Source organism: Labeo rohita, chromosome 12 (assembly GCF_022985175.1).
Source record: "Labeo rohita strain BAU-BD-2019 chromosome 12, IGBB_LRoh.1.0, whole genome shotgun sequence".
In the NCBI taxonomy this organism is placed as follows: domain Eukaryota; kingdom Metazoa; phylum Chordata; class Actinopteri; order Cypriniformes; family Cyprinidae; genus Labeo; species Labeo rohita.
The window spans coordinates 18,011,028-18,035,077 of NC_066880.1; the positions used below are offsets into that span (position 1 = coordinate 18,011,028).

Below are 24,050 nucleotides of genomic sequence, written 5' to 3' on the forward strand. Positions count from 1 at the left end.
ACATGAAAGCGAAGTACTTGCATTTAGTACTCACGTGCCGTGTGACAGCCGCTTTCTGTGCGCGTGCTTCAGATGTGTGCACTTAGAAAAATGTGTATCAGAAGTTGTAACTATGGTTTGAAATGCATGATTTCAGTGCAATAGGCATGATAATCAAACCAAACAGATGTTTTTAGCAATTTGAGGTAGGAGCTGTAAAGGCACAGTCTTTTACTAGAAAAGAGGGCGGGGAACAACAGCTCATTTGCATTTAAAGGGGTCATCGGATGCCCATTTTGCACAAGTTGATATGATTCTTTAGGGTCTTCATGGAAAGTCTATAATATACTTTGGTTAAAAATTCTCAATGGCTGTGTAAAACAACACTTTTACCTTGCCAAAATAAGCTCTGCAAAAATCATCTCATTCTGGTCAAAGGCTGCTTTAAATGCAAATGAGCTCTGCTCGCCCCGCCCCTCTCTTCTCTCTGTGGAGAGGCGAGTCTGTTTACTTTAGCCGCATTTAGCCGAGTTTACTTAATTAAAAGGGTCATCGGATGCACTCACTTTTACATGTTGATGAAAATCTTGGATGACAAGTGGGTAAGCAAATTATTTGTAAATTGTTGTTCTGGAAGTGGAGTTCTCCTTTAACGTTACTTTCATTTTTGAAGGAATTGCGCCAATCCCCCAATCTGCCTAAACGCGTCTATGTATACGTGAATCATTTGTGATGCAGCTTCATCTAAAGCAGAAGTGCGTATGAGGGTTTTTTTCCTAATAAAGTGTTAGTCAGCAAGTTTCAAGGCTAAACGCAGCTAAAGTACCAAAAAAACGGCTTGTCAGCCCACAGAAGAGAGGGGCGGGGTGAGCAAAGCTCATTAGCATTTAAAGGCAAATGCAATAAAATGGCTCACTCTGAAAAGGGCTGGTTTTGACAAGGTAAAAAGGGTGTTTTTTACACTACCACTGAGAAATGTTAACTAAAGTATGTTATAGACTTCTCATTAAGACCATAACAAAACATGTCAACTTGGAAAATGGTCATCCGATGAACCTTGAGACATGCTTGAAAACAGTGTGTTCCTACTTTCACTCAAAATAGGCATTTTCAAAATGATATAATAAATGATTTGTGGGGTATTTTGAGCTGAAAACTTCACAGCCACATTCTGGGGACACCTGAGACCTTTATTACATATTGTAAAAAGCAGCATAAAAATATTTTGATTCATTAAAAAGAATCAAATAAGAATCACCATTAAGAATAATGGAATTACAAAAAAAGTTTAAAATAATTTGATTATATTTAAAACATGTTTCTTTACTTAAAATGCCAGAACACAAGAAATCAAACCAAACTATTCTTTTTATGAAAAAACTTGCAGAATCACAAAATAAACTCTTTAATGAATTTGATATATCCAAAAAAAAAAAATTAAAAATTAAAAAGTTGTTAATAAAAAAAATTGAAAAAGAGGCATAATGTCAAATTACAGCAGAAATGTCTTAAACAACAGCTAGGATGTTTGAGTCTGAAAGTGCAAAAAGTTGAGAGTCACTGGTCTAGGAACAACACTTAAACAATTATGATAAATAATTGAGCGCTTAAAAAAACTTGTCAGATGTACAACTATTTAAAAATCTGGAATCTGAGGGTGCAAAAAACCTAAATATTGAGAAAATCGCCTTTAAAGTTGTCCAAATGAGGTTCTTAACAATGCATATTACTAATCAAAAATTAAGTTTTGATATGTTTACGGTGGGAAATGTACTTAATTAATTAATTTTACTTTTTTGATTGATCGATTTAGAGTAAAAAAGTGACCTGAACATGTTTTCATGCATTTCAAATCTATCGCCTCATTAGCACAGCAACCAAATATCCATCTGCATCCTTCAGCCAAAATTCAGTGAAGTAAATATTCATTGGCAGGAGAAGACTATCTGGTTGTTATGTGGTTACCGGAGCAACAGGACTCTTGGAGGACCAAGCTGGAGCCTGTGGCCGCTGGGCTGCTGTGTGAGAAGGTCTGTCGCTCAGTGGCTCTATGCCCAGCCACCACTCTGGAAAATTCTTTGGTAAGGGTCAGCAGCGGAGATGCAGTCAAAGCCATATACAGCCATTTTACTAACTGCACCATTAAATGGTTACCTCATTAAATGTGTTTGCTGAAGAATACTAGTCAAAAAAGGATGCAAATTCATGTGGTTAAGCATTCTGAATAAATCTTACATTTGTCTTTTCTTGCTGACAAACATAACACAAAATCTAAATTAGAGGAATTGCATTCGGTTTGTGATTTGTGAGAAACGCAGTAAAAAAAAGTCTGTGTGGTCCATCGATTTTCCTCATCTGGCACTGCGTCATCTGGCTCTGTTGATGTGAGGCTTTGCTAAGCCTGATGTTACATGCGCTTAGCAAAACATTGGCATTTGGAGATCTTAAGGACACTCAGCAACTGTGCTGTTCATTTCACACAGCCAACGAAAACTGCCACAGGCCCCCAAAGGGTTTTCAAATATTTTTTTAACCCAAAAAGGTTTGTTCTGACAGATCCCAACAAATGTGCAACATGGGGTAAACTACTGTTCAAACAGTAACATCCGATATCATGTGAAGGCCCAACCCATGCTTAGCAGGAGTCCTGCAGCTTCCAAACAGTTCTTCTTTGACTTTGCCTTTAGCTGTTTTGTTCGTCTAAATAAATTAAATACAAATCGAAAATTATAGCCCTTTTTTTTTTATAAAGAATCGAGTATTTAAGTAGTTGAGTAGTTTTAAACCTCAGGCTCTATTAATTACGTTTAATAATGCCAAATCGTTTCAGGTAAAGTCTAAGTGGTAAAACATAATGAGACCTGGAAACATTTTTCGTGCCATATGTGTCTAAGTGAAACAAAAAGGAACCAAAACAACACACAACAAGGCCAAAACCATAGACATGAGTAGCCTACATATTCATTCATATACTTATAAGTTTCAAAACCTCTGGTTTGCCCTGTGGTTTATTAACTCCCTGAATGATATTTCCTGTTGGCTGGCACAGAGTAGCAGATTCCAGTGCAAGGCACTTTTGTCTTCCTGTATAAATTAACACTTTGAAACATCCTCCCTACTCCTACCTTAAACCAACTTCTATAGGCGTGGGCAAAATATGTTAAACTTTTTAAAGTCCTACCTTTGCCAATGTCAACGTATAAATGTCATTTTCATGCTTACAGATGGCAGCCTTACTAAAAATGTGTTTTTGCAAGACTGCATGTGGCATTCTTGTGTGGTCCAGTTAATGATGGGCTGTGAATGTGCAGGACTGCACCCTCTGTGCAAGCAGCTGTACCTGAGGTGGGACTAGGATGAAGATGGTCAACAAAGTTAAGTAGTTCCTTTCAGCTCGAACTGACAAGAAAGATATGAGGGAGAATAAGAAAAATATTTAAAACGATAAAAAGACACGACGAACAAGCTTACAGTTGCTGCTCCTGACGTACATGTGTCCATATGCTGGGTGCTGGCTCCCTCTTATGGTCAAAATGTTGTTTATAACACCACACCATTGGCAGAGTCCTATAAAATGTTCGAAATGCTTATATTTTAACATGTGTGAAGACTAAATTGATCACTTATTTAATTCAAAGAAAAAAACTGTCATAAAAACAAACAGTATTTATATTAGAAGCATGCTCAATGAATAAGACCCAGACTGTCATAAACAGGGAAATATTTATTACGCTTCAGCAATAATAACTGGCATCAAGCAGATGCAGATGTTTAATTCTTCATCTTTTTTCCACAAAGGGAGTAAAGGAGCTCTATCTGTTCAGCATACTCAAAACCGGGGCTATAAAGAGAGAAGGCAGATTAAATGCAATTTTAAGTCAATGTTGCCTGTTCATTTAATGTTGTTTTCCAACCTGAAACTTACCGACCAGGTGTTTCTAAAATCAGAGGGATATTATCCAGTCGAGGCTCATTTACAATTTCTCGGAAAGCGGTAATGCCTATTTGGCCACGTCCAATATCTTCATGGCGGTCCAGATGGCAGCCTAATTTTCCTTTTTCAGAAAAATTACACAATATCAAAAGAAATAACAATGGTACTTAATACGGGAAGTACATGTAAGCTTAACTGTCAGTGTTTTGCATTTAAGTTAAGTAATTTCTCAAACAATTACAGCAATAGAGTGCTGCAGTGATGACATATTTTTGTAGGCCAACCAAGAAGTTAGCTTCACCCTCTCTCAACAAAAATCCATTAGGATTTTTCCATTGGCTTTAGCTGGAAAAAAAAAATTATATGATGTAGAAATGTGAAAATCTATTGAGTCAAATAGACTGTCCAAAATGTACGTGTGCAATCAGGGATACGTCTGCAACATGTCTGTTAAAGATCACTTGATCTGAAAAGCATCTGCTGTGTACAAACATCTGACAGACGTCTATAAGATGTCTGTTTTACATACATTCTAAGTCATGAACATCTTAAAGACATCTAATAGACGTCTATTTGACATGTGATAGGAAATGTCCTACCCAGATAGCACACGTACGTCTGTAAGATGTCTGTTAAAGATCACTTGATCTGGAAAGCATTTGCTGTGTACAAACATCTGACAGACGTCTATAAGATGTCAGTTTTACATACATTCTAAGTCATGAACATCTTAAAGACATCTAATAGACGTCTATTTGACATGTGATAGGAAATGTCCTACCCAGATAGCACACATACGTCTGTAAGATGTCTGTTAAAGATCACTTGATCTGGAAAGCATCTGCTGTGTACAAACATCTGACAGACGTCTATAAGATATCAGTTCTACATGCATTCTAAATCACAAACATCTTAAAGACATCTAATTGACATCTATTTGACATCTGATAGAAAAAATCCTATAGACATATTGCAGATGAGTAAACATTCAAAAAAATAGTCTTGTAGATGTAAATGCAGACATCAAATAGACATCTCTGTGATGTACATGTGCTATCAGGGTATAGATGTATTGCTGATTAGCAAACACTAAAAAATACATCTTGCAGATGCCAATACAGACGTCAAATAAATGTCTCTGTTATGTACGTGTGCATTTAACCAAAAACCCATTAAAAAAAATACATATTTCAGGACAATGGAACAGGACATGATAAAATGCTAACTTATTTCTGGGTTTTAGCCTACAAATTCCTGCAGCACTCTACTATGATAAGTTCAAATGAATGTTGCATACCTTTGGAGTCATTTAAATGAACGGCTCTTAAGTAATGCAACCCAACCACACGGTCGAACTCATCAAGCACATTCTTCACTCCTCCAGGTGGTGAAATGTCATAGCCTGGAATATATATAAATTATATATACAGAATCTGCAAAATGTTAGGAGATCACACTGATGACAACTGAGAGACTTATATGCAAATGCTCATGAAGGAAACATGATGCATTAAAGGAGAAGTTTTTCTCCATATAGTGGACTTCATTGGTGCCCCAATTTTGAACTTCCAAAATGCAGTTTAAATTTAAACTAGCTCTGGGATGCGTATCCACGACACTACATACTATTGAATCACATCAAAAGGTCATGCGGAACGTAGGCGGAACTACAAACCCAGTGTTTACAAAGCAAATGTGCAAAGACTAAGGAAGTGCACGTAATTCAAACGCTGTTTACAAATAAATAGGTACAATGATGTCAGGCGATTCTGAAGTTGTAGGTGAAAAAAAGATGGAATTTTTCGACTGGAATCATTTTGAGCCCTTTGAAGCTGTTTTTAAACTGCATTTTGGGAGTTCAAAATTGGGGCATCAATGAAGTCCATTATATGGAGAAAAATCCTGAAATGCTTTCCTCAAAAAACATGTTTTTGACTGAAGACAGAAAGACATGAACATCTTGGATGACAAGGGGATGAGTAAATTATTTGTAAATTGTGGTACTGGAAGTGGACTTCTCCTTTACCTGGAGAGTGAAAACTTTTAGAATTTGAAGATCAGGGTAAACCTAAGTTTTATTTTTGTCTTCTGGCAAACATGTAAGTATCTTCTGTAGCTTCTGAATGGCAGTACTAAATGAAAAAATATGATATTTCAACAAAATTTAAAAAATCATGTTCAAACGTTTTTACCCCCTGGCTCTTAACACACCATGTTTCCTTCTGGAGCATCAGTGAATGTTTGAACCTTTTGAAATAGTTGCTTATGAGTCCCTCAGTTGTTGTCAGTGTGAAAAATGGATCTTGAAATCATATAGTCACTGCTGGAAAGGATTCAAAAATGCAGAAGATGCTGGAAAACCAACGAATTTGCAGGACCTGGGTGATTTAACTGTTCAGGACAAGGGACTCATGAGCATCCATCAAAAAACAACAGTCGTGGAGGATCTAGGCAACATCACACAGTTTTAAGAATCAAGCGTTTGTGGTAATGTCTATGGGACTTCTCACCATACCTGCTGCAAAAGCATGACAAGTGTCCAGGCACACCCCAACACGTGTCTTGTCACACACTCTGTCTATTATGCTTCTCAGTTCACTGAACTGCCCACCTATAGTGCTGCCCTGACCACTCATGTTTTCAAGTACTATTGAGAGAAAAGAAAGAACAAAAGAAATAAAAAAACATAATCCAGCTAAATTTACCAGAAAGCATGAGCTCAACTGCACATTTTCCAAAAATCATCAGGATTGTATAGTTGACCTGTAATGACAGCAGGGGTTTGCTGGTGTGCGTGGTTAATAGCTTGGGCAATTTTCTCCATGCATTTCTCAGGGGTGGAGTCTATAGAAGCTCCAGGGTGAAAGTTAAACTGGCTGAGGCCCAGTGCACTGCAGCGACTCAGTTCATCCACAAGCATGGCCTGGCTTTTACTGAATACATCTGGATTACAAAATGCAAAGTCATTTGACATACAGTCTCATATACAAAACATATGCAGGCTAAAGTATTAATTACTGTAATGGATATTGACTACATCAACGGAGCTGATTTTAAATATGCCAGCTTTGTGGCTTCATCTTTAAATAATCAGTATTTGGTGGATGCACAGAACCACATCGTGTACAGTCAGCGCACAAACCTTCTTTGGGGGAACCGCAGTTCATCAAATAAGATCCATGTGGCAGAATGTGTACGGGATCAAAGCCATGTTGACCACAGGCCTCTTGAAATTTAACTGCAGCTGCTGTATCAAGGGCTGGTCTTGTCCAGGAGCGCTGGGAGCCCAAGAAAAGGGCAAAAGCGTGACCTCCCATGGCCACACTGGATTCGACTGCTTTCCATATTCCTCCTTAAAAATTATTTGACAATTGATACGCATTCAGCACAGACACTACATTCAGAAGAAAACATCCTCGCTCACCTGATATTGAGACGTGAGCACCTATGTATTTTTTCTTTGGCTTTATTTTCCTTTTCTGTGCCATTTTTTCTTCTCTGCTGCTGCCATCTGATGGTTCTGCATCAGAATGTTGTAGCTCCTTTGTTTCGGTAACCTCATCTGTCCTTTTTTTCTTCTGGCTTTTTCTTTGTGAGGCCATATTTTTCTGAGCCAAGAATAAACATGGTTAGACATTCTTGTTGAACACCATGAAAAACACCCATGAAAACATTACTAATGATAATAATCTGTACTGATGAAAGCATGGCTAATGACAAACTAAAAATTGGTGTGGATTTATTACCTTAGAGATTTAAAGTAATACTGTAAATTTATTGGTAGGTCATTTGTGATCTGACATACAACATACATATTTCAAACAACATTTTATACTTAAGATGATAGTTTACAAACTTCAAACTACCCCGGGGAGTACGACAAGAGGTACAAATTCAGCTGAAATTTTTTAAGAAGAAAAGTGTAAAAATAAACATTACTAAATGTGTCATTATTGGTTCATTTTGCATTCTAAACATAACTGAAAACCATTAATTAATCATGATTACTTCATTATATGGACAATTTCATGCAGTGGGTAAACAAAGGATTAAATAAGCATTTTTACAGATAAAATTTTTGTCTTTAATAGCTTTATTACAATGCCAACATTAAATTAAATGATTTAAATGTGCACTAAAACATTAATCATATTCAAATAACGTGAAACTTAACATACCAAACGTAGGTAGCCATTTAACTAATGTAGCATGAGAATTTCGTACCTTTTGTACTTTACGCTCAATGAACAACCATACAAAAGGTGCTAGACCTCAAAATAAACAGGTCGTTTTTATTATGATAGAAACTGCCAATTAAAGAGTTATTGGACTTTTAATATTGAAGGTCAAAAATCTCCCTCGGCTGCCCCCCTTCCGTCAGATCTGTCCAGACACACACATTCACACCGAGCAGTAAAATGGCCGACCGTCAACCAACTGACTTTACAGCGCTTTAAAGATAGATTCCGCCTCTTTCGTTTACATTATCGTATTTCATATTTAAAAACTACAGAAGGAGTGTTTTCATGACTAGCTATTAGATTTTGATGGAGTATTGTATTTCACGTTGCCTCAAAACCCAGAAATTCGCACTTAAGCACTTTAGCTGTAGCTAGAAGACTAGCTGCGGTGCATGTAATTCCTGAGGTAAGTGCTTTGTTTTAAATACCAAATCAAATACAGTGTTGTTTATTACTAATGACAGTAGTATGCATTTGAAAAACTGCAGTGGTGGGAACGCATTTACGTATGAGACAGTTTTTCCTCGTCGACATCTGTTAGCCACTAGCTCGGCTGCTAGTTAAATTAGCCAGCCAGCTAGTTAGCATCTGTCTGGTTGCAACTTTAGCTTTCCGCTGGACGGTCGTAAAAACATTCTCGTGCTTATTTAGCACTTTACTGATTAATCTAAACAATATTTGCGTTAAATGAAAACAAATGTGAGGTGGCTTGATGGTTTGGTGGGCAATGTATCCCGACTCATAGTCCTGGCTCGCTACTGCTTTCAGTATTTGACCAAATGCATGTTTATGCATGTCTGATTTTGACAGTTGCTTACCCTTTTGATTTTTCTTGTGATCCGTATGCAAATAATCGGCGGCTTCTGAGGGGTATTTAACGAAACTATCTGATATTTACGTTTAGTAAGTGTCAGTTTCGCTTGCTAACAAACTAGCTAACTCGGTCATGCATCCGAGTTTGGCAGGACCACTAAAGCGTACGTATTAACGCACAATAACAGTTATTGCCGTTAAAACACTCGTTTTAATAATTGTTTTTGCTCAAATCGTTCGAATAGCTGACGTTTGGATTGTATGTATAATATATCGTATATTGCACCGGAGGAAATGGGCGGGTGAACGGAGCCCCTGTCCGACAACTCTGCCCTGCCAACTGCAGGCTCCCAGACAGATAGCAGCAAGAGTTTCTCCCATTACGAAGATCATGTATGATTTAATCGTCATCCCTTTAAATGCATGACATATGCAAATTCAGATTGAGCCTAAAACAGCATACCATTGATGTTACATATACAGTGATTTGTGATATCATGATCATGTGTTGGGTGCCGCTGTTGTGTCTCTGTCTGTTATGCATTTGGTTTGGTAACAAGGCAACACCTCCTGCCTGGACTGGTTGAAGGTGATACTCAACCAAACTGTACATTTTCGAGATACTTGGTAATGCATACTCTGACAAAAAATTGGACTGTATGTTCTTGAGAAGGTTTTACAGTCGAGCATGTTTGTTTTGACCGATATTGTTGTTAAACAGTATGATGAGTTTCATGTTTTTTGCAGAAAGGAGCATCAGGAAAGGGAACAGCAGTTCATGGAAGACAAGAAAAGGAAAAAGGAAGATAAAAGGAAACGGGAAACCTCACAGAAGGTAATCATGTTATGTTATGTGGAATATAATTGGTAAATTCTAGTAAATGAATGCACACCCTGTGGTCATAAATGTGGCCTCTGTGTAGATGCAAATTCATTTTCAACATTCACTTTTTTGGCTTATGTGTGTAGAATTGTTTGAGCGTCTTGTTAATAATTTGAAATCCGAGATACTAAAAGTAATATTTGAAAGAAAAGAAAATATTTTGTCATCTTACTCTATTGTTCTGTTATTTATTTGCTTGGCCAGTGTCTGTTTTTTCTCGTTCTTTTGCTGTGGTTGGCTGTAAAGGACCATTGAGACCAAGAACGGCAACTTTATTTGTGTCCACACCAACGGACAGTATTCTATTATGTCTTCTGCTGCTTTGAATGCTCAAACTCATTGAAGTTTGGTGGATTCTGATTGACTGTTAATCATCAGCTGGAAAAGTGTGGTTTTTCTTATTCTCAGATTTAGAACGATCAATTAAACTCTATAGTTATTGTCCTGAACAACTACATAACAGTGCAGCTATAACCAACAGCTAATCAGAATCAGCCATTTAACAGCATTGTGATATCTGTCATGAAGATATCACTGCTTGGCACAAATCTGTGGAGTAATAAAACTCAGGCATTGGCCTAGCAAACATTGTTCTGTACTTTGAGTAATTTAAATATCCATTGTCGTCAATACTGACTCCTGTTTCCCTTGTTTTAGGTTGCAGAGCAAAAAAATAAAGGTAACTACATTTTAAGTGTTTTATACTAGTTTCATGTTTGTACTGTGTACTGATGATGTGTCATTGTGCTGACAAACACATTAAAAGTGTGTCACGGTGTTAATGTGTATAATCTATTTATTCTTTCCTTTACCTGAATGTAGCTTTTCTGCCGTTCTGCTCTCATTTGCTCCTAAATTTTCCACTACACAGTGCCAGAATTGACCAAGCCTCCATCTGCACAGTCTCCTGCCACCCCCAACTCAGCTTCCCCCAGCCCTGGCCCCGTCCCCTCTTCAACCCCATCCGCTGCCACCCCGGCTGCTGGCGCCCTCCCTCAGGGTGGGAACAATGCTAAGCGGCCGGCGGTGGCCAACGGACAGCCCTCCCCCGGCACACAGAATTCTCAGCGCTACATGCCCCGTGAAGTGCCCCCTCGATTCCGTTGCCAGCAGGACCATAAAGTGCTACTGAAGAGGGGCCAGCCACCACTGTCCTCCATGCTGCTGGGGGGAGGCAACAGCGGGGGAGACAGCCCCAATGAAACAGTGGCTTCTGCCTCAGGTAAAAAGTCAAACTTTTTTTTTTTTAAGCCTCTCTTTTTAGAGAAATATGTGAAAGAGACCACAACCAGTTCTTTACGTAAAAGCAAGTGTTTTAGTGAAATCATCTAAGAACATCGAAATTTCAGAATACGCATTCTCTCCTGTATATTTGGAGGTATTCTTGGAGGTTAATGAAGAGTTTGGTATTTTGTTTACAGATCCAAGCCAGGGCCCTGTGGGTCCAGCTGCTCCCTCACTGCCCCATACGTCATCCTCCTCATCAATCGCTGCTTCTTCTTCTTCAAATTATGCAAATTCCATGTGGGGGACCAGCTCTGGCAGCCAACCCCTCTCTCAGGGCAGAGAAAAGGTGATAGTGGACCGGTCAGACTTAGAGGAATGGCCCAGTATTGCTGCTGGGGATGGGTCAAAGGTGGGGGATACAGCAGGTACCGGAGGTGCAGACAGTAGCGGAATTCTGAACTGCGGCGCCTCGTGGGGTGAGAGGCATCTCCAGCAGCAAGCGAAAGTTGTGGGAGGAGGAAACGGGAGGAAAGGAATGAATTCCGGCAGCCCCTCCCCACCTACATCCTCCAGTTCACCCAATGAATGTATGCAGTCTGGTAGTGTTTGGGCTTCATCCTCCCATGAACTCATAGGGGGGAATGCAGTAGCAGCAGGCTCATTGCCCCCCATATCCAAAGCTGCCCCTCTCCCAGGGAGCTCCGATAGCTCCCTTGGTGTCAGCTGTGGGATTCCAGGTGCCAATTTTACCCCTAATGCCAATCCCTCTGCTTGGCCAGCCCTGGTACAGGAAGGGGCTGGGACAGTTGCAACAGAGGGTGGCTCCTCTTCCCTCCAAAGCTCATCTTTGTCTGCCAGCAACCCTCTTTCTGTGAATCAAGCCTCTCATCAGCACCAACTTCACCAAATGCAATCCAGAGACAGAGAGCCATCCTGTGGAGAGTGGGGTGGTGCAGCACTGGAACCAGGAGCAGGACCAAAAAACACAGGGGTGGCAGAGGGGGCTGATATGGACTCTGGAAGCACAGGTGGAGGGGAGGGCTCCTCTTCCTCTTCCTCCTCCACCAGCTCATCATTGTGGAGAGCTCAGCCTTTCCCTGCAAACTCCAAAACGGGTGCCTCAAGGACTGAATCTTGGGAGGATGGAGCAGGAGGGAGCTCAGTGTCTGCTGAAGGTGGGAAAGCGTGGGGTTTTGCTGGTCAGGACGATCGAGGAGATTTGACGGGGGCAAGTGCGTGGGGAACAGGAAGTGGGGGTCAGACCCCCGGGGTATCTCAGGGAGCGTGGGGTGGGGACCATATGTTGTTGGGGGAGTGGGGGGCGTCCAGTGGTGTTGGGGGTGTCAGCAATCCAAGTGGGAAAGACGGTTCGAGCAGTAACAGCAGCAGCAGTGGCGGTAGTGTCGGTAACCCGACGACTTCCTCCTCCACACCTTCAACTATGACAAGAGCTTGGGACAATCAGAAAGGAGTTGGGGATGTGGGAGCAGGAGACTCGAGTGAGTGGGGAGGCCAGGGTAGCAGAGGTGGGGGAGGTACCTCATCCTCCAGTGGTGGAGGAAACTCCAGAAGTGGCAATCAGCGTCATGGCCACCACCGCACTCATCAACCTCCCAATCCTGAAGTGGCCTTACAGAATCTGCTTAGCCGGTCTGACCTAGACCCCAGAGTGCTGTCCAACTCTGGTTGGGGTCAGACGCAAATCCGTCAGAATGTGGCATGGGATTTGGAGGGAGGTGGCGGAGCAGCGGCACCAGGTGGAGTGGACTCCTCCTCTGCAATGAGTGCACCTGCCCACGCTCAACCATACTCTGGTTCTTCTGGCACCACAACTACTGATCCATCTTCCTCCTCTGTGCTCCAAGGTGCAGCTCTGAATGCCAACTTGAACTCGAATTCCATCCTCGGGCCACCCGCTGTTTCACCTGGGGAAGGTTGGGATAACGGTAGTAGCAACAGCAGTTCATCTTTGCATGCCCGAGGCCCTCCACCCTCGGGTGTCAATATCCAAAACCCTGGCGTCTCGCAATCTGTAGGTGGAGTAGGTGGTTCAGCTGGTGGACAAGGCAAGCCATCCGGGGGTTGGGGAGGGACTGCTTCATCAGAAGGCCAAAGGAAAGGTTGGGACAGCGAGGGACATGAGTGGCGAGAATGTAGAGCAGGGAGCTCGTCAGGCGGGTGGGGAGATTTCCAAACACAGGGTACTCCATCAACTGGAGGAAGTGGCTGGGGAGACAGTCAGGAGGAGAAAGGAACAGGTGGTTGGAAAGAAAAGGGACGGGGGGATGCAGGCAATTGGGGAGCGAGAGGTAGCAGCGACTGGGTAGAGAATGAGCCCGGATCATGCAGTGGGGGTTGGGGGGATGGGAAGGGTGGTGGAGGTACTAGTGGGGACTCAGAAGTGGGTACATGGGGTAATTGGGATGAGGGAACTCCTAGAGGAACATGGGGAACTGGAGGTACAGGAGTGGGTGGAGACATGGGTGGCAAATCTCACCAAGGTTGGGGTGGGAAGATGCACCCGTCACAGATGCCAAACAGCCAATCGTCCTCGCAGAAGGGCCCGGCACAGCAGCAGCAACAACAATCACAGCCTCAGCAGTGTCAGTCCGTGGACACAGGGGCCATGCAAGGGGGCTGGGGAAGACCAGCAGGTCCTTCAGCCCAGAGCCAAAGTTCAGGGTGGACTTCAGGGCCCATACCCCAAATTTCCAGTGGCCCTGGAGAAACTTCAGAGCCTAGTGGTTGGGAGGAGCCTTCTCCACAGTCCATCAGCAGGAAAATGGAGATTGATGATGGAACAGCTGCTTGGGGTGACCCCAACAAATACAACTACAAAAATGTCAACTTGTGGGATAAGAACAATGCCCCATCTGGCCAGGCACAATCAGTGTCCCCTCAGCAAGGACCCCCAACTCTTCAACAACAGCAGCAGCAGCCGCCGCCGCCTGGAAGAATGCCAACAGGCCTCGGGAATAGGGACTTGAACCTTGCACATCCAACAAACAAGGGGCCTGGAATAGGTAATAATGTGTGCTTTCCTTTAAAGTTTCTATTTTAATGGGAGTTCACTGCTGCTGCAGAAGCATGTTTATTAAAGCATTTCCTTTGTTTATCTGTTAGCTTCTACTGGATGGGGAGGTAATGGCTCTCCTTCTAGTCCATCTGTGGACAACGGTACTGCAGTCTGGGGTAAACCTACTGATCCATCCACTGGTTGGGACCCCGATGACACTGGCAAGGCATCAGGTTGGGGGGACCCCTCTCCCAATCCAGTGAAGTCTGGTGAGTCTGGATAATTTTATGCTAGCAGCAATGGAAATGTAAAACTGTACCCAATTGTATTCATACTTCTGAATGTTTTTATGTTCACAGGTTCAAAGTCTATGCAAGAAGGTTGGGGTGAAGGAGAGGGCTCAGTCAGTGCTTCACGTCACTCCAGCTGGGAGGAGGAGGATGAGAGTGGTGGTGTATGGAATAGCGCTGGGTCCCAAGGCAGCAGCTCCTCCTACAACTCTGGAGGCTGGGGACCCAAGAAGGGCAACAAGGTAAGTCAATGGTCAGGCTAGGGTCAATATTCATGCAAATCTGATTACTAGTTACTGAGCTTTCCGTTTACTTTTCTTCAGGGTTCCTTGAAGGGTGCAGGAGACTCATGGATGAACCCAATGACAAGACAGTTTTCAAACATGGGGATTCTGGTAAGAAATGCTAAAAGAATTGACTTCAATCAGTTGTAATTCCATCAGTACTAACATGTTTAAGTAAAGGTTGGTCTGTGAGGTTTACAAATGCAGTGATTTGTTAATAGGGAGAGGACCACAGTGGTCGTTCTTTGGATTTGGCCCCTGGTCCTCCGCAGGACAAAAAGATGGAAGGAGAGAAGCGTGGCATGGGCTTAAATGAGTACAATGGAGAGATGCGTAAAGGGGGACGTGGAGGGGGTGCAGGAGCAGTCTTCCGATCACCTGGTTCCAAAGAGGTGGGGGCATGTGAACCTGGGCCTTACTATGACAAGGTATTTGCATTTTCTTACATGTCTGAAAATGGATATCTGAACCTCTGCTGTCACTGTGAATAGTGGTTTCTGTGTAGTTCTAATCTTCTATCCTTTTTCTTCAGGCGAGTGGTCAGTTGTTTAGTAGCGGAGGTGGGATGGCACAGTCCAGGCACCAACCAGGGGTGCCTCCCATCAACCCATCTGTACGAGCGCAAGTGCCTCATCAGTTCCTGTCACCGCAGGTACTTGAATATACTGTATATACTGGTTAATCTTACTTCAGTAGTTTGCAAAAATGTTATGTTGACAGAAGCAGACTTTTTGTTTTTCGTGTTCAAAGTACTATGCACTAATTATGTGCAGTCGGATTTCACATTGTCTTTAAGGTAAATTCTTGTTAACCACAGAAATGCAGCTGTCTAAAATGTAAGTCAAATGTGATCTTGGTAAAAAGACAAACTTATTTCTGCTGTAGGTGCCAGGCTCTGTGCTGAAGCAGATGCCTCCTCCCAGTGGAGGTGTTGGAGGTGTTGGGGGAGGCATCTTTCCTCCACAGCTTTCCCCGCAGCACATTGCCATGCTTAGCAGCATATACCCCCCTCATATTCAGTTCCAACTGGTGGGTAACTCCATGTTGCATTCTCAATACTTTTATCTATGCAGGTCTGATTTAGTACACTCACTACAAGTTTTTGTTTTTTCTTTTGACCCTGTGACTCGTGCTTTCTTGCAGGCCTGTCAGCTGCTACTTCAACAGCAACCACAGCAACAACAACAGCAGCAGCTGCTGCAGAACCAGCGCAAGTTCCCCCCAAACATACGTCAACAAGCAGACCCCCAACAGGTACCATCTTGACCTCTTTTTTGCTAAATTACTATGCAGCTGTTAAAGCTGTTGCAATTTTGAACATTTCCTGATGATTCTGCAGTGATCAGATGCTCTCAGAAATTGCATTCTTTGTCCTGGTTTCTTATATTTGAAGTATTAGTTTACTTCCAGAACAAAAATGTACAGATAATGTACTCACTCCCATGTCATCCAAGATTTTCATGTCTGTCTTTCTTCAGTCATAAAGAAATAGTTTTTTTTTTTGAGGAAAACATTTGAGGATTTCTCTCCATATAGTGGACTTCTATGGTGCCCGTGAGTTTGAACTTCCAAAATGCAGCTTCTAAGGGCTCTAAACGATCCCAGCCGAGGAATAAGGATCTTATCTAACAACATCTTAAATGGTTGTCTTGTCTAGCTCTGCCATGCACATGCGTACTCTGTACACTCGGTTCAAGACAGTTAGGGTATGTCCCATCTCATTTTCTCCTCCAACTTCAAATTCATCCTGCATCGCTGCAGAAGTACTGACCCAGTGTTTACAAAGTGAATGTACAAAGAAGGCCAAACGACCTTTACCAAAAAAGCTAAAACAGCGATGTTAGATGATTAGTTGGAGGAGAAAATGAGATGGGAGTTTTTCGACATACCCTAACTGTCTTGAACCAAGTGCACAGAGTACGTATGCACATGGCAGAGATAGACAAAATGAGCATTTGAGGTTAAAAAGTATATACATTTTTATTTGTTTATTTTTTTTTAGAAAATGACATTGTTTGGCTAGATAAGATCCTTCTTCCTTGGCTGGGATCATTTAGAGCCCTTTGAAGCTGCATTGAAACTGCATTTTGGAAGTTCAAACTCGCGGACACCATAGAAGTCCACTATGTGAAAAAAAAAATTTGAGCTTCCCTCAAAAAATTATTTTTTTGAAGAAAGACAGACGTGAGTATCTTATATGACAAGGGGGGTGAGTAAATTAACTACATTTTTGTTCTAGAAGTGAACTGATCCTTTAATGGCTTCATCTAGCATAATTCTCTATTTAAAATATTACTGCTCCCGTTTTTTTTTTTTTTTAAACCTGGAAAGTATGTTTAGTGTGCAACAGTCTTTCTTGCCAGACTGAATATTGTAAGATGCTTTAATATATCTCAAAAATATGGTAGAATTATTTTTTTATTAGTTTCCCTTCCCTGCTTATCATAGCTTTCATTCTGTATAGTCAGTGACTTAATATTGTTCAATAACCTGTATGTTCAAAACGATTATTACTTTATAGCATTCATATGAGACCCCTGGACTACAAAACCAGTCTTAAGTAGCACGGGTATATTTGTAGCAATAGCCAACAATACATTGTATGGGTCAAATTAAGATTTTTCTTATCTGCCAAAATCATTAGGATGTTAAGTAAAGATCACGTTCCATTAAGATATTTTGTAAATTTCCTACGGTAATTATATCAAAATGTACGTTTTGATTAGCAATAAACATTGCTAAGACCTTCAGTTGGACAGCTTTAAAGGCAATTTCTCAATATTTAGGTTTATTTATTTTATTTTATTTTATTTCTTCACCCTCAGGTTCCCGATTTTCAAATAGTTGTATATCGGCCAAATATTGTCCAATCCTAACCAACAATACATCAGTGGGAAGCTTATTTATTCAGCTGTATGTCAGATGTATAAATCTCAATTTAAAAAAAACTGACCCTTATGGCTGGTTTTGTGGTCCAGGGTCACATATGGTGACAAAATAGCTTGCAATCTCAATTTGTGCTTTTTTGACTTATCGTGTCTTGTTTGCTATTATATTACTTATTCAAGTAACTTTTTATGAAACAAGCAGACTGGCAAACATCCCTCTTACTTACATATAAATAGACTCGATGTTTGTGTAGATGTGCCACAGGAGATGATGCTGTCATTTGAAGTCAGTAGCCAAACAAATGCTGTTTGTTGTCTGTTTTTGTAATGTGAAGATGAAATGAGGATTGGGGTTTAACCCTGTGCAGTTGTGAATTTCTGGGCAAAATGAGTTCCTGTTGAATTGCTGCTGTTATATTGAATCACTGATGTTGTGGGTGTTTTTTTTCTCCAGCTTGCCAGAATCATGGCTGTTCTTCAGCAGCAGAGACAACAGCAGCAGCAGCACGTGGGAGGCACAGGAGGCAGCTCCAAACTCTCTCCTTCTCACCTTGGTGGAAGTGGCCCAAAGATGCCAATGTCAGACCCCCTCTCACACCCTGGCTTGGCAGGATCTGTAGCAGATCTGCATCAGAAAACACAAGGAACTTATTCTGGTGAGTCTGTTTTTATTTTGTCATGTTGGGAACTTGATGTAACTGTGTTTTTGTGACATACCTGTCCTATTATGTGTCTTGAAGGGTTCGGGCCTGGAGTGAGCCTCTCTGGTCTGGAATTGGGTCCCATGGTTGGTGGCCCAGCTGGGCTGAAAGACAGTGGTGGGCAGCAATCTCGTTTCAAGTGGATGATGGAAGGTCATTCCCCAGCCCCCTCACCTCCTGATAGCACTCTGCATAAAAATGGTGCAATACCTTTTTCGTGACAACTACAAGTTTGGGTTATACAGAAGAGTGTGAATGTACTGGTACAAGTTTTGATTCTTGCCTTGCTCCTTCGATATATAGGTCCCATTGCTGCTCCTCTCAAAATGAGAGGCGGTTCTCCATATTCCCAGTATGAGATGCTGGGAGGTGATGGTTTGGGTGTGCCTCCACAAGGGCCGTCAGATCACTGGCACAGAAGTCCTGGAAACAAGATGGGCGCCAAGACTGGCACATCCAGCTGGCCTCCAGGTAAACAATGATTTTTTTAATCTTTATTACATGCGAATATATCTATTTGGAACTTAAATATAATTATCTCTTCAGAGTTCCAACCAGGAGTGCCTTGGAAAGGAATTCAGAGTGTGGACCCTGAATCTGATCCTTACATGACTCCTGGAAGTATGCTGGGCTCATCGATGTCAAGCCTCAACGACACCGAGCACCAGTTGCTAAGAGACAACACAGGTACAGCTCTTCTACACTTACAGATAATGATTTAGAATGGGAAGTGCATGTTTAATATAATTAGTTGTTAGTGAACAACAAACATCGATCAAAAAACATAGAGGATACATGAGGTTTGTTCTTGCATATCAACCACATTTAAGCTTGTTTCTACAAAACTAGTCAGATCAAAACATTTTCTAAGATTATAAGAATCTTTGATTCAAACATTTGACTGATGTTTTATGACATCTTCTTTCAAAGGTAGTTCCTCTACCACAAACACACAGAGCACTAGGTTTTGAATTTTAAATATCATTTACATAGTCATGTAAATACTAACAAACAAGTCTTGTACTTTGCATGTGTTTTTATAGAATCAAATCCCTCCCTCAACACCTTGCTGCCTTCACCTGGTGCCTGGCCCTACAGTGCCTCAGAGAGCCCCCTCAACAATGCACACCAAGGTAACAACAAAGCACTGTTCTAACTTTTATATTAGAGTTCCATTATTTCTTGTTTTTCTTTTCCCCCAGCATGAATGCTCTAAATATATATTGTGCTTAATTTCCTGTTCTCACAGCTAAGTACACAGACTACAAGCCCAGCTGGCCACTTGAGCCTATAGGGCACAACAAGCATTGGAAGACCAATCGCAACAGCTCTCATCTGCCACGCCCACCTCCCGGACTGACCCATCAGAAACAGCCCTCCGTTTCTCCCTGGACGGGAGGAGGCCCACGATTGGGCAGAAGCTGGAGTGGCTCTGGAGGCGGCCAAGAAAACAGATATGGGCCTGGTAATACAACACCTTAGAAAGCATAAAAGCTCTAACACATAATTCAATTCACAATTCACATTCAAAACACACAATTCAACAAAATCACAGGTGTTAAAATGAAACGCTGTTTAGACATTCACTCAAATTGTATCACTCTTAATCTGTGTAGGTTCTGCATGGAGTGATGGAGGAGCCTCTAAGGGGAGCTGCTGGCTGGTGTTGAGTAATCTTACCCCTCAGGTATCTATGTTATGAGTTATGTTGGGTTTTTTCATATTTTTAATAGTTTTGTTGGTTTTTTTTATATTTCATTGCGATGATTTGTGTCATTTGTTCTCTGCAGATTGATGGCTCCACTTTGAGGACTATCTGTATGCAGCATGGGCCGCTTTTGACCTTTCACCTCGGTTTGACTCAAGGTAGTGCTCTGATTCGCTACAGTACTCGCCAAGAAGCAGCCAAAGCCCAGAGCGCACTTCACATGTAAGTGTCTATAATCTACATCCTGACCCAGATCAAAGTAATGCTCACATTTTGGCACCTCATCAAGCCACCACAGTGTAAAACATAAAAAGGTTATTTTGTGAGCATTTAAAATAACTTGTATTGTGATTTGCTAATATACATAGGCGCAGTTGTGAGAAAGTTACGTTGTGAGCTGTAATGTCACAATTATGATAAACAAAGATGCAATTATGAGAAATAATAACGCTGTGTGATATTATGGCTGGACGATATGACCTAAAGTCAAAATCTCAATTAAGTGAACATTTCACCTCGATTACAATTAAAGAACGATTATTTACTGCAAGATGGAGACCTCAGGAATGGTTAAAAAAAAAAGCTCAGTGGAGTATGCATATTTTGTCATGTTGTCATCAAATACAAACGTTGCCATGCTAACCTTCTACTGTAAACAAAGCTTGCAACGCTTGCCCCGCCTCCGGGGTCCTCTGATTGGTCCACAGTTTTGGAATTGACATTGATGAGTGGCCCTGCGTTTCAAATTCTGTTAACTTTACACAGCATCTTAAAAGGGCCACTCATGTGCCAAGTCTTTTATAGCAATGGCTACACACGTGGTAGTATGTTTTTAAGGGGAAAATATTAACAGGATTAAAAAAAAAAAAAAAAGAAATAATTGATATGGGAAAATTGTCGGTTAAAGAGGTTCTGAATTTCGGTTTCAATTACTTTACACTACCAGTCAAAAGTTTTTGAACAGTAAGATTTAAATTTTTTTTTAAAGAATTGTCTTTTGCTCACTAAGCCTGCATTTAATTGATCCAAAATACAGCAAAAAATGTGAAATATTTTTACTTCTTAAAATAACTTTCTATTTCTAAATATATTTTAAAATGTAATTTATTCCTGTGATCAAAGCTGCTTTTTTAGCATCATTACTACAGTCTTCAGTGTCACATGATCCTTCAGAAATCATTCTAATATGCTGGTCTGTTTAAGAACGTTTATTATTATTATTATTATATTTATTTAAGAGTTTAGTACGTTTTTTTTTTTTCAGGATTCTTTGAATAGAAAGATCCAAAGATCAGCATTTATCTGAAATAAAAAATTACAGAAATTAACACTTTTATTTAGCAAGGATGCTTTAAATTAATCAAAAGTGATGAAAACACTTACAATGTTAATAAAAAATTCTATTTCAGATAAATGCTGTTCTTCTGAACTTTATATTCATCAAAGAAACCTGAAAAAATTCTACTCGGCTGTTTTCAACATCATAATAATGTTTTTTGAACAGCAAATCAGAATATTACAATGATTTCTGAAGGATCATGTGACTGGAGTAATGATACTAAAAATTCAGCTTTGAAATCACATTTAAATTACATTTTAAAATATATTCAAATAGAAAGCAGTTATTTTAAATAGTAAAAATATTTCAAAATTTGACTTTTTACTGTACTTTGGATCAAATAAATGCAGACTTGGTGAGCAGAAGAGACTTCTTTTAAAAAAAAAAAACCTGAAAAATCTTACTGTTCACAAACTTTTGACTGGTATCGAGAAAATTAAGTTACAGACTAAAATTCATTTAAAATGTGAGATGATCCGTTTAATATATTTTATTTGACAGAAACAGGCTTCCTTTTTTATATTAGACCTCTTCCTAATTGTAATCTCTGAAAATTCCTCCCAGGTGTGTTTTAGGTAACACCACAATCCTTGCCGAGTTTGTGAGTGAGGAGGAGGTTGCTCGCTATTTTGCACATTCCCAGGCTGGAGCTGGTGGAAGCGGCAGTGGAGGTGGCGGAGGCGGTGGTGTGGCCGTCTCCGGTCAGGCAGGCGTGACGGGGTCATCGGGGGCCGGTGCCGTGGGTACCATCAGTGCTGGGAGTGGCGAGCGAGAACGGGCCGGAGTGGGAAGCTTGACAACAGGAGGAAGCAACAACAACGGCGGCGGAACCGGGCCCACTGGCTCTACCTGGCAGAGTTTGGAAGGTACGGGCAGCTCCCCTGACCCAGCCTCTGCCCAGGGAGCGGGCCTAAGTATTTTTGCCCAGTGGAGCAGCAACGGTGCTGGAGGCAGTGTGGGCAGCAACACGGGGGGCGTTGAGCCCGGCAGAGTGGGGCTGTGGGGCGGCATGACTCCAGGGTACACAAGCAGCAGTCTGTGGGGGTCTCCGGCCATGGAAGATCGGCACCAGATGAGCAGCCCCGCGGCGCTGTTGCCTGGAGACCTGCTGGGAGGAGGTGCAGACTGATGCAGCCACTTACAGACAAATACACATGCAGCAACACACACACAGTTATACATACAACAGATATATAAATAGAACAGCTATCCTCCTATATTATCACAGACGCAGGAATATAGGAACATTAATCTGAATACAGGCAATTTGTGTACATGCCCTCTGCCACTCAGATGGGCGCATAATGCATAAATATACATCCGAGTATTTAGTATACATTCGTAACACCTATGTAGACGAGATTCAAAGGTAAGCACTCAAACATCAGATGCAGATAAACACTTATTAAGTGCTGAGAAGCAGACCCGACTGCATTACGAAAACTAGCAAAATGCATTAATACGAAATTATATAGGCGACACTGGTTACAAATGTACACACACTGTCATTTTTACCCGAGCAGTGTTTCAAGCTCCCCATAATCCGATCTTCACCACATGGGAACGTGGAGGAGCAGTGTGTGGAAGGTAGTCAGTACTGATACACACGTACGCACACACAAACACATCCCATTTCTTCTTACCCTTAAATGAAGACTTCGGCAAGACTTGAACAGGACATGCAAACAGTTGGACTTCAATACTGACTCAACTGGATGAATCCTAAACCTTGAGGTCATAAAGATCACACTCGCATACTGAGACGCTCTCACTCAGGCGTGCACTGTAAAGGAGAAACCAGACAAAAAAGGACAAAAATATGCATCATACAATGTTCACGTTGTTACGGCTCCATTTTCATGCAGACTTAAATTACTCAAACACTGTTCTGATGTCTGACAAACTGTATCTCGTTGTCTTTTTTTGTTTTAAATGATGGTGAAATCCAGAAATGTTTTTTTTTTTCCCAAACGCTGACCTCGTTATTATTTTTTTTTTCTTAATTGAGTTTGTTGTCATATGACGATCACTTGGATGTTACCTAGCTGTACAAGGTGCCCTTTCTGCCTGTGCGTGCATGAGTGAAGTCCCAGCTAATGGAGGCGACGTTCAGAGTGTTTGTGAGGCATCGATGAATGTGTGGCAGCCAGAGATTAACAAGCGTGGTGTATTTACAAAGATCAGTGCTGGATTAGGGCGGTGAGTAAATGTATGAGTGACAGCTTATTTCAGGTGTTTGATGTCTATGTGTGCATGATATATGTATGCAGGTGTGGCTGTGCGTGTGAGTGTAGACGGCAAGTTCAAGAACATTGGCACTAATGAATATTTCTTAAGTTGTGGTTTTAGCAGCCTTTTTTTGTTTTATATATTGTCTGAATTGCAATAATTATAATAAAGAAAAAAGATTTTTTTAGAAGATGCAACCAACTGAAGGCATTCATACTGAAACATGAAACATGCCAAACCTTATTGTACCAAGCTGAGCTGGATGGGTGTTTTAGGAACACTTTAAAGTTACCAGTTGTTTATTTTTGTTGTTGTGTACCATTATAAATTAAGGCGGGCTTTATCACTCGTGTTCAGGTTTTTTGTTTCTGATTTTACAAAAGAAATTAATTTAAAAAAAAAGAACAAGACAATTAATAAAGGTTGAATTTAATTTTGTTGTCAATTGTGTGTATTTTCCTTTTATTCAGTATTTAGGTTTTACTTTTGTTTAACGTTCTCACACCTAGAATCCACTT

General features: G+C 41.1%; 2 protein-coding genes across 5 annotated transcripts; one reads left to right on the forward strand and one right to left on the reverse strand.

Annotated features, from left to right (window-relative positions):
* Window positions 1–3,695: 3,695 nt before the first annotated feature.
* On the reverse strand, window positions 3,696–10,775 carry si:ch211-141o9.10 (probable endonuclease 4). Of its 4 annotated transcripts, none has more exons than XM_051124024.1 (8): window positions 10,663–10,775; window positions 7,338–7,521; window positions 7,056–7,265; window positions 6,677–6,856; window positions 6,429–6,560; window positions 5,211–5,315; window positions 3,905–4,034; window positions 3,696–3,820 (listed from the first exon to the last, which is right to left on the reverse strand). In XM_051124024.1, exons 1-8 carry the CDS (start codon window positions 10,693–10,695, stop codon window positions 3,751–3,753), a joined length of 1,044 nt encoding a protein of 347 aa, XP_050979981.1. In that variant the 5' UTR covers window positions 10,696–10,775; the 3' UTR covers window positions 3,696–3,750. The 4 variants fall into 4 exon arrangements, with proteins under 4 accessions (XP_050979981.1, XP_050979983.1, XP_050979982.1 ...); XM_051124026.1 differs by lacking the exon at window positions 10,663–10,775 and adding an exon at window positions 8,973–9,389; XM_051124025.1 differs by lacking the exon at window positions 10,663–10,775 and adding an exon at window positions 8,138–8,278.
* Window positions 8,413–23,965, forward strand: tnrc6ba (trinucleotide repeat containing adaptor 6Ba). The gene is made up of 21 exons (XM_051124022.1): window positions 8,413–8,560; window positions 9,715–9,802; window positions 10,508–10,529; window positions 10,722–11,072; window positions 11,272–14,100; window positions 14,201–14,362; window positions 14,453–14,625; window positions 14,707–14,778; window positions 14,889–15,095; window positions 15,200–15,319; window positions 15,553–15,696; window positions 15,811–15,921; window positions 18,010–18,211; window positions 18,296–18,457; window positions 18,560–18,727; window positions 18,803–18,943; window positions 19,300–19,389; window positions 19,506–19,721; window positions 19,873–19,943; window positions 20,047–20,186; window positions 21,868–23,965. Exons 2-21 carry the CDS (start codon window positions 9,746–9,748, stop codon window positions 22,430–22,432), a joined length of 6,003 nt encoding a protein of 2,000 aa, XP_050979979.1. The 5' UTR covers window positions 8,413–8,560; window positions 9,715–9,745; the 3' UTR covers window positions 22,433–23,965.
* The last annotated feature ends 85 nt before the right edge of the window (window positions 23,966–24,050 follow it).

Excerpts from the sequence above, each read along its gene's own strand:
- tnrc6ba (XM_051124022.1), top strand. The coding sequence starts at position 9,746 with ATGGAAGACAAGAAAAGGAAAAAGGAAGATAAAAGGAAACGGGAAACC. Across the intron at positions 15,922-18,009 it reads AACAAGCAGACCCCCAACAG|CTTGCCAGAATCATGGCTGT; the intron begins GTACCATCTTGA and ends TTTTTTCTCCAG. Across the intron at positions 20,187-21,867 it reads GCCCAGAGCGCACTTCACAT|GTGTGTTTTAGGTAACACCA; the intron begins GTAAGTGTCTAT and ends AATTCCTCCCAG.
- si:ch211-141o9.10 (XM_051124024.1), bottom strand. The coding sequence starts at position 10,695 with ATGAGAGCAGAACGGCAGAAAAGCTACATTCAG. Across the intron at positions 6,857-7,055 it reads CTGCGGTTCCCCCAAAGAAG|ATGTATTCAGTAAAAGCCAG; the intron begins GTTTGTGCGCTG and ends TTTGTAATCCAG. Across the intron at positions 4,035-5,210 it reads TCATTTAAATGACTCCAAAG|GAAAATTAGGCTGCCATCTG; the intron begins GTATGCAACATT and ends TTTCTGAAAAAG.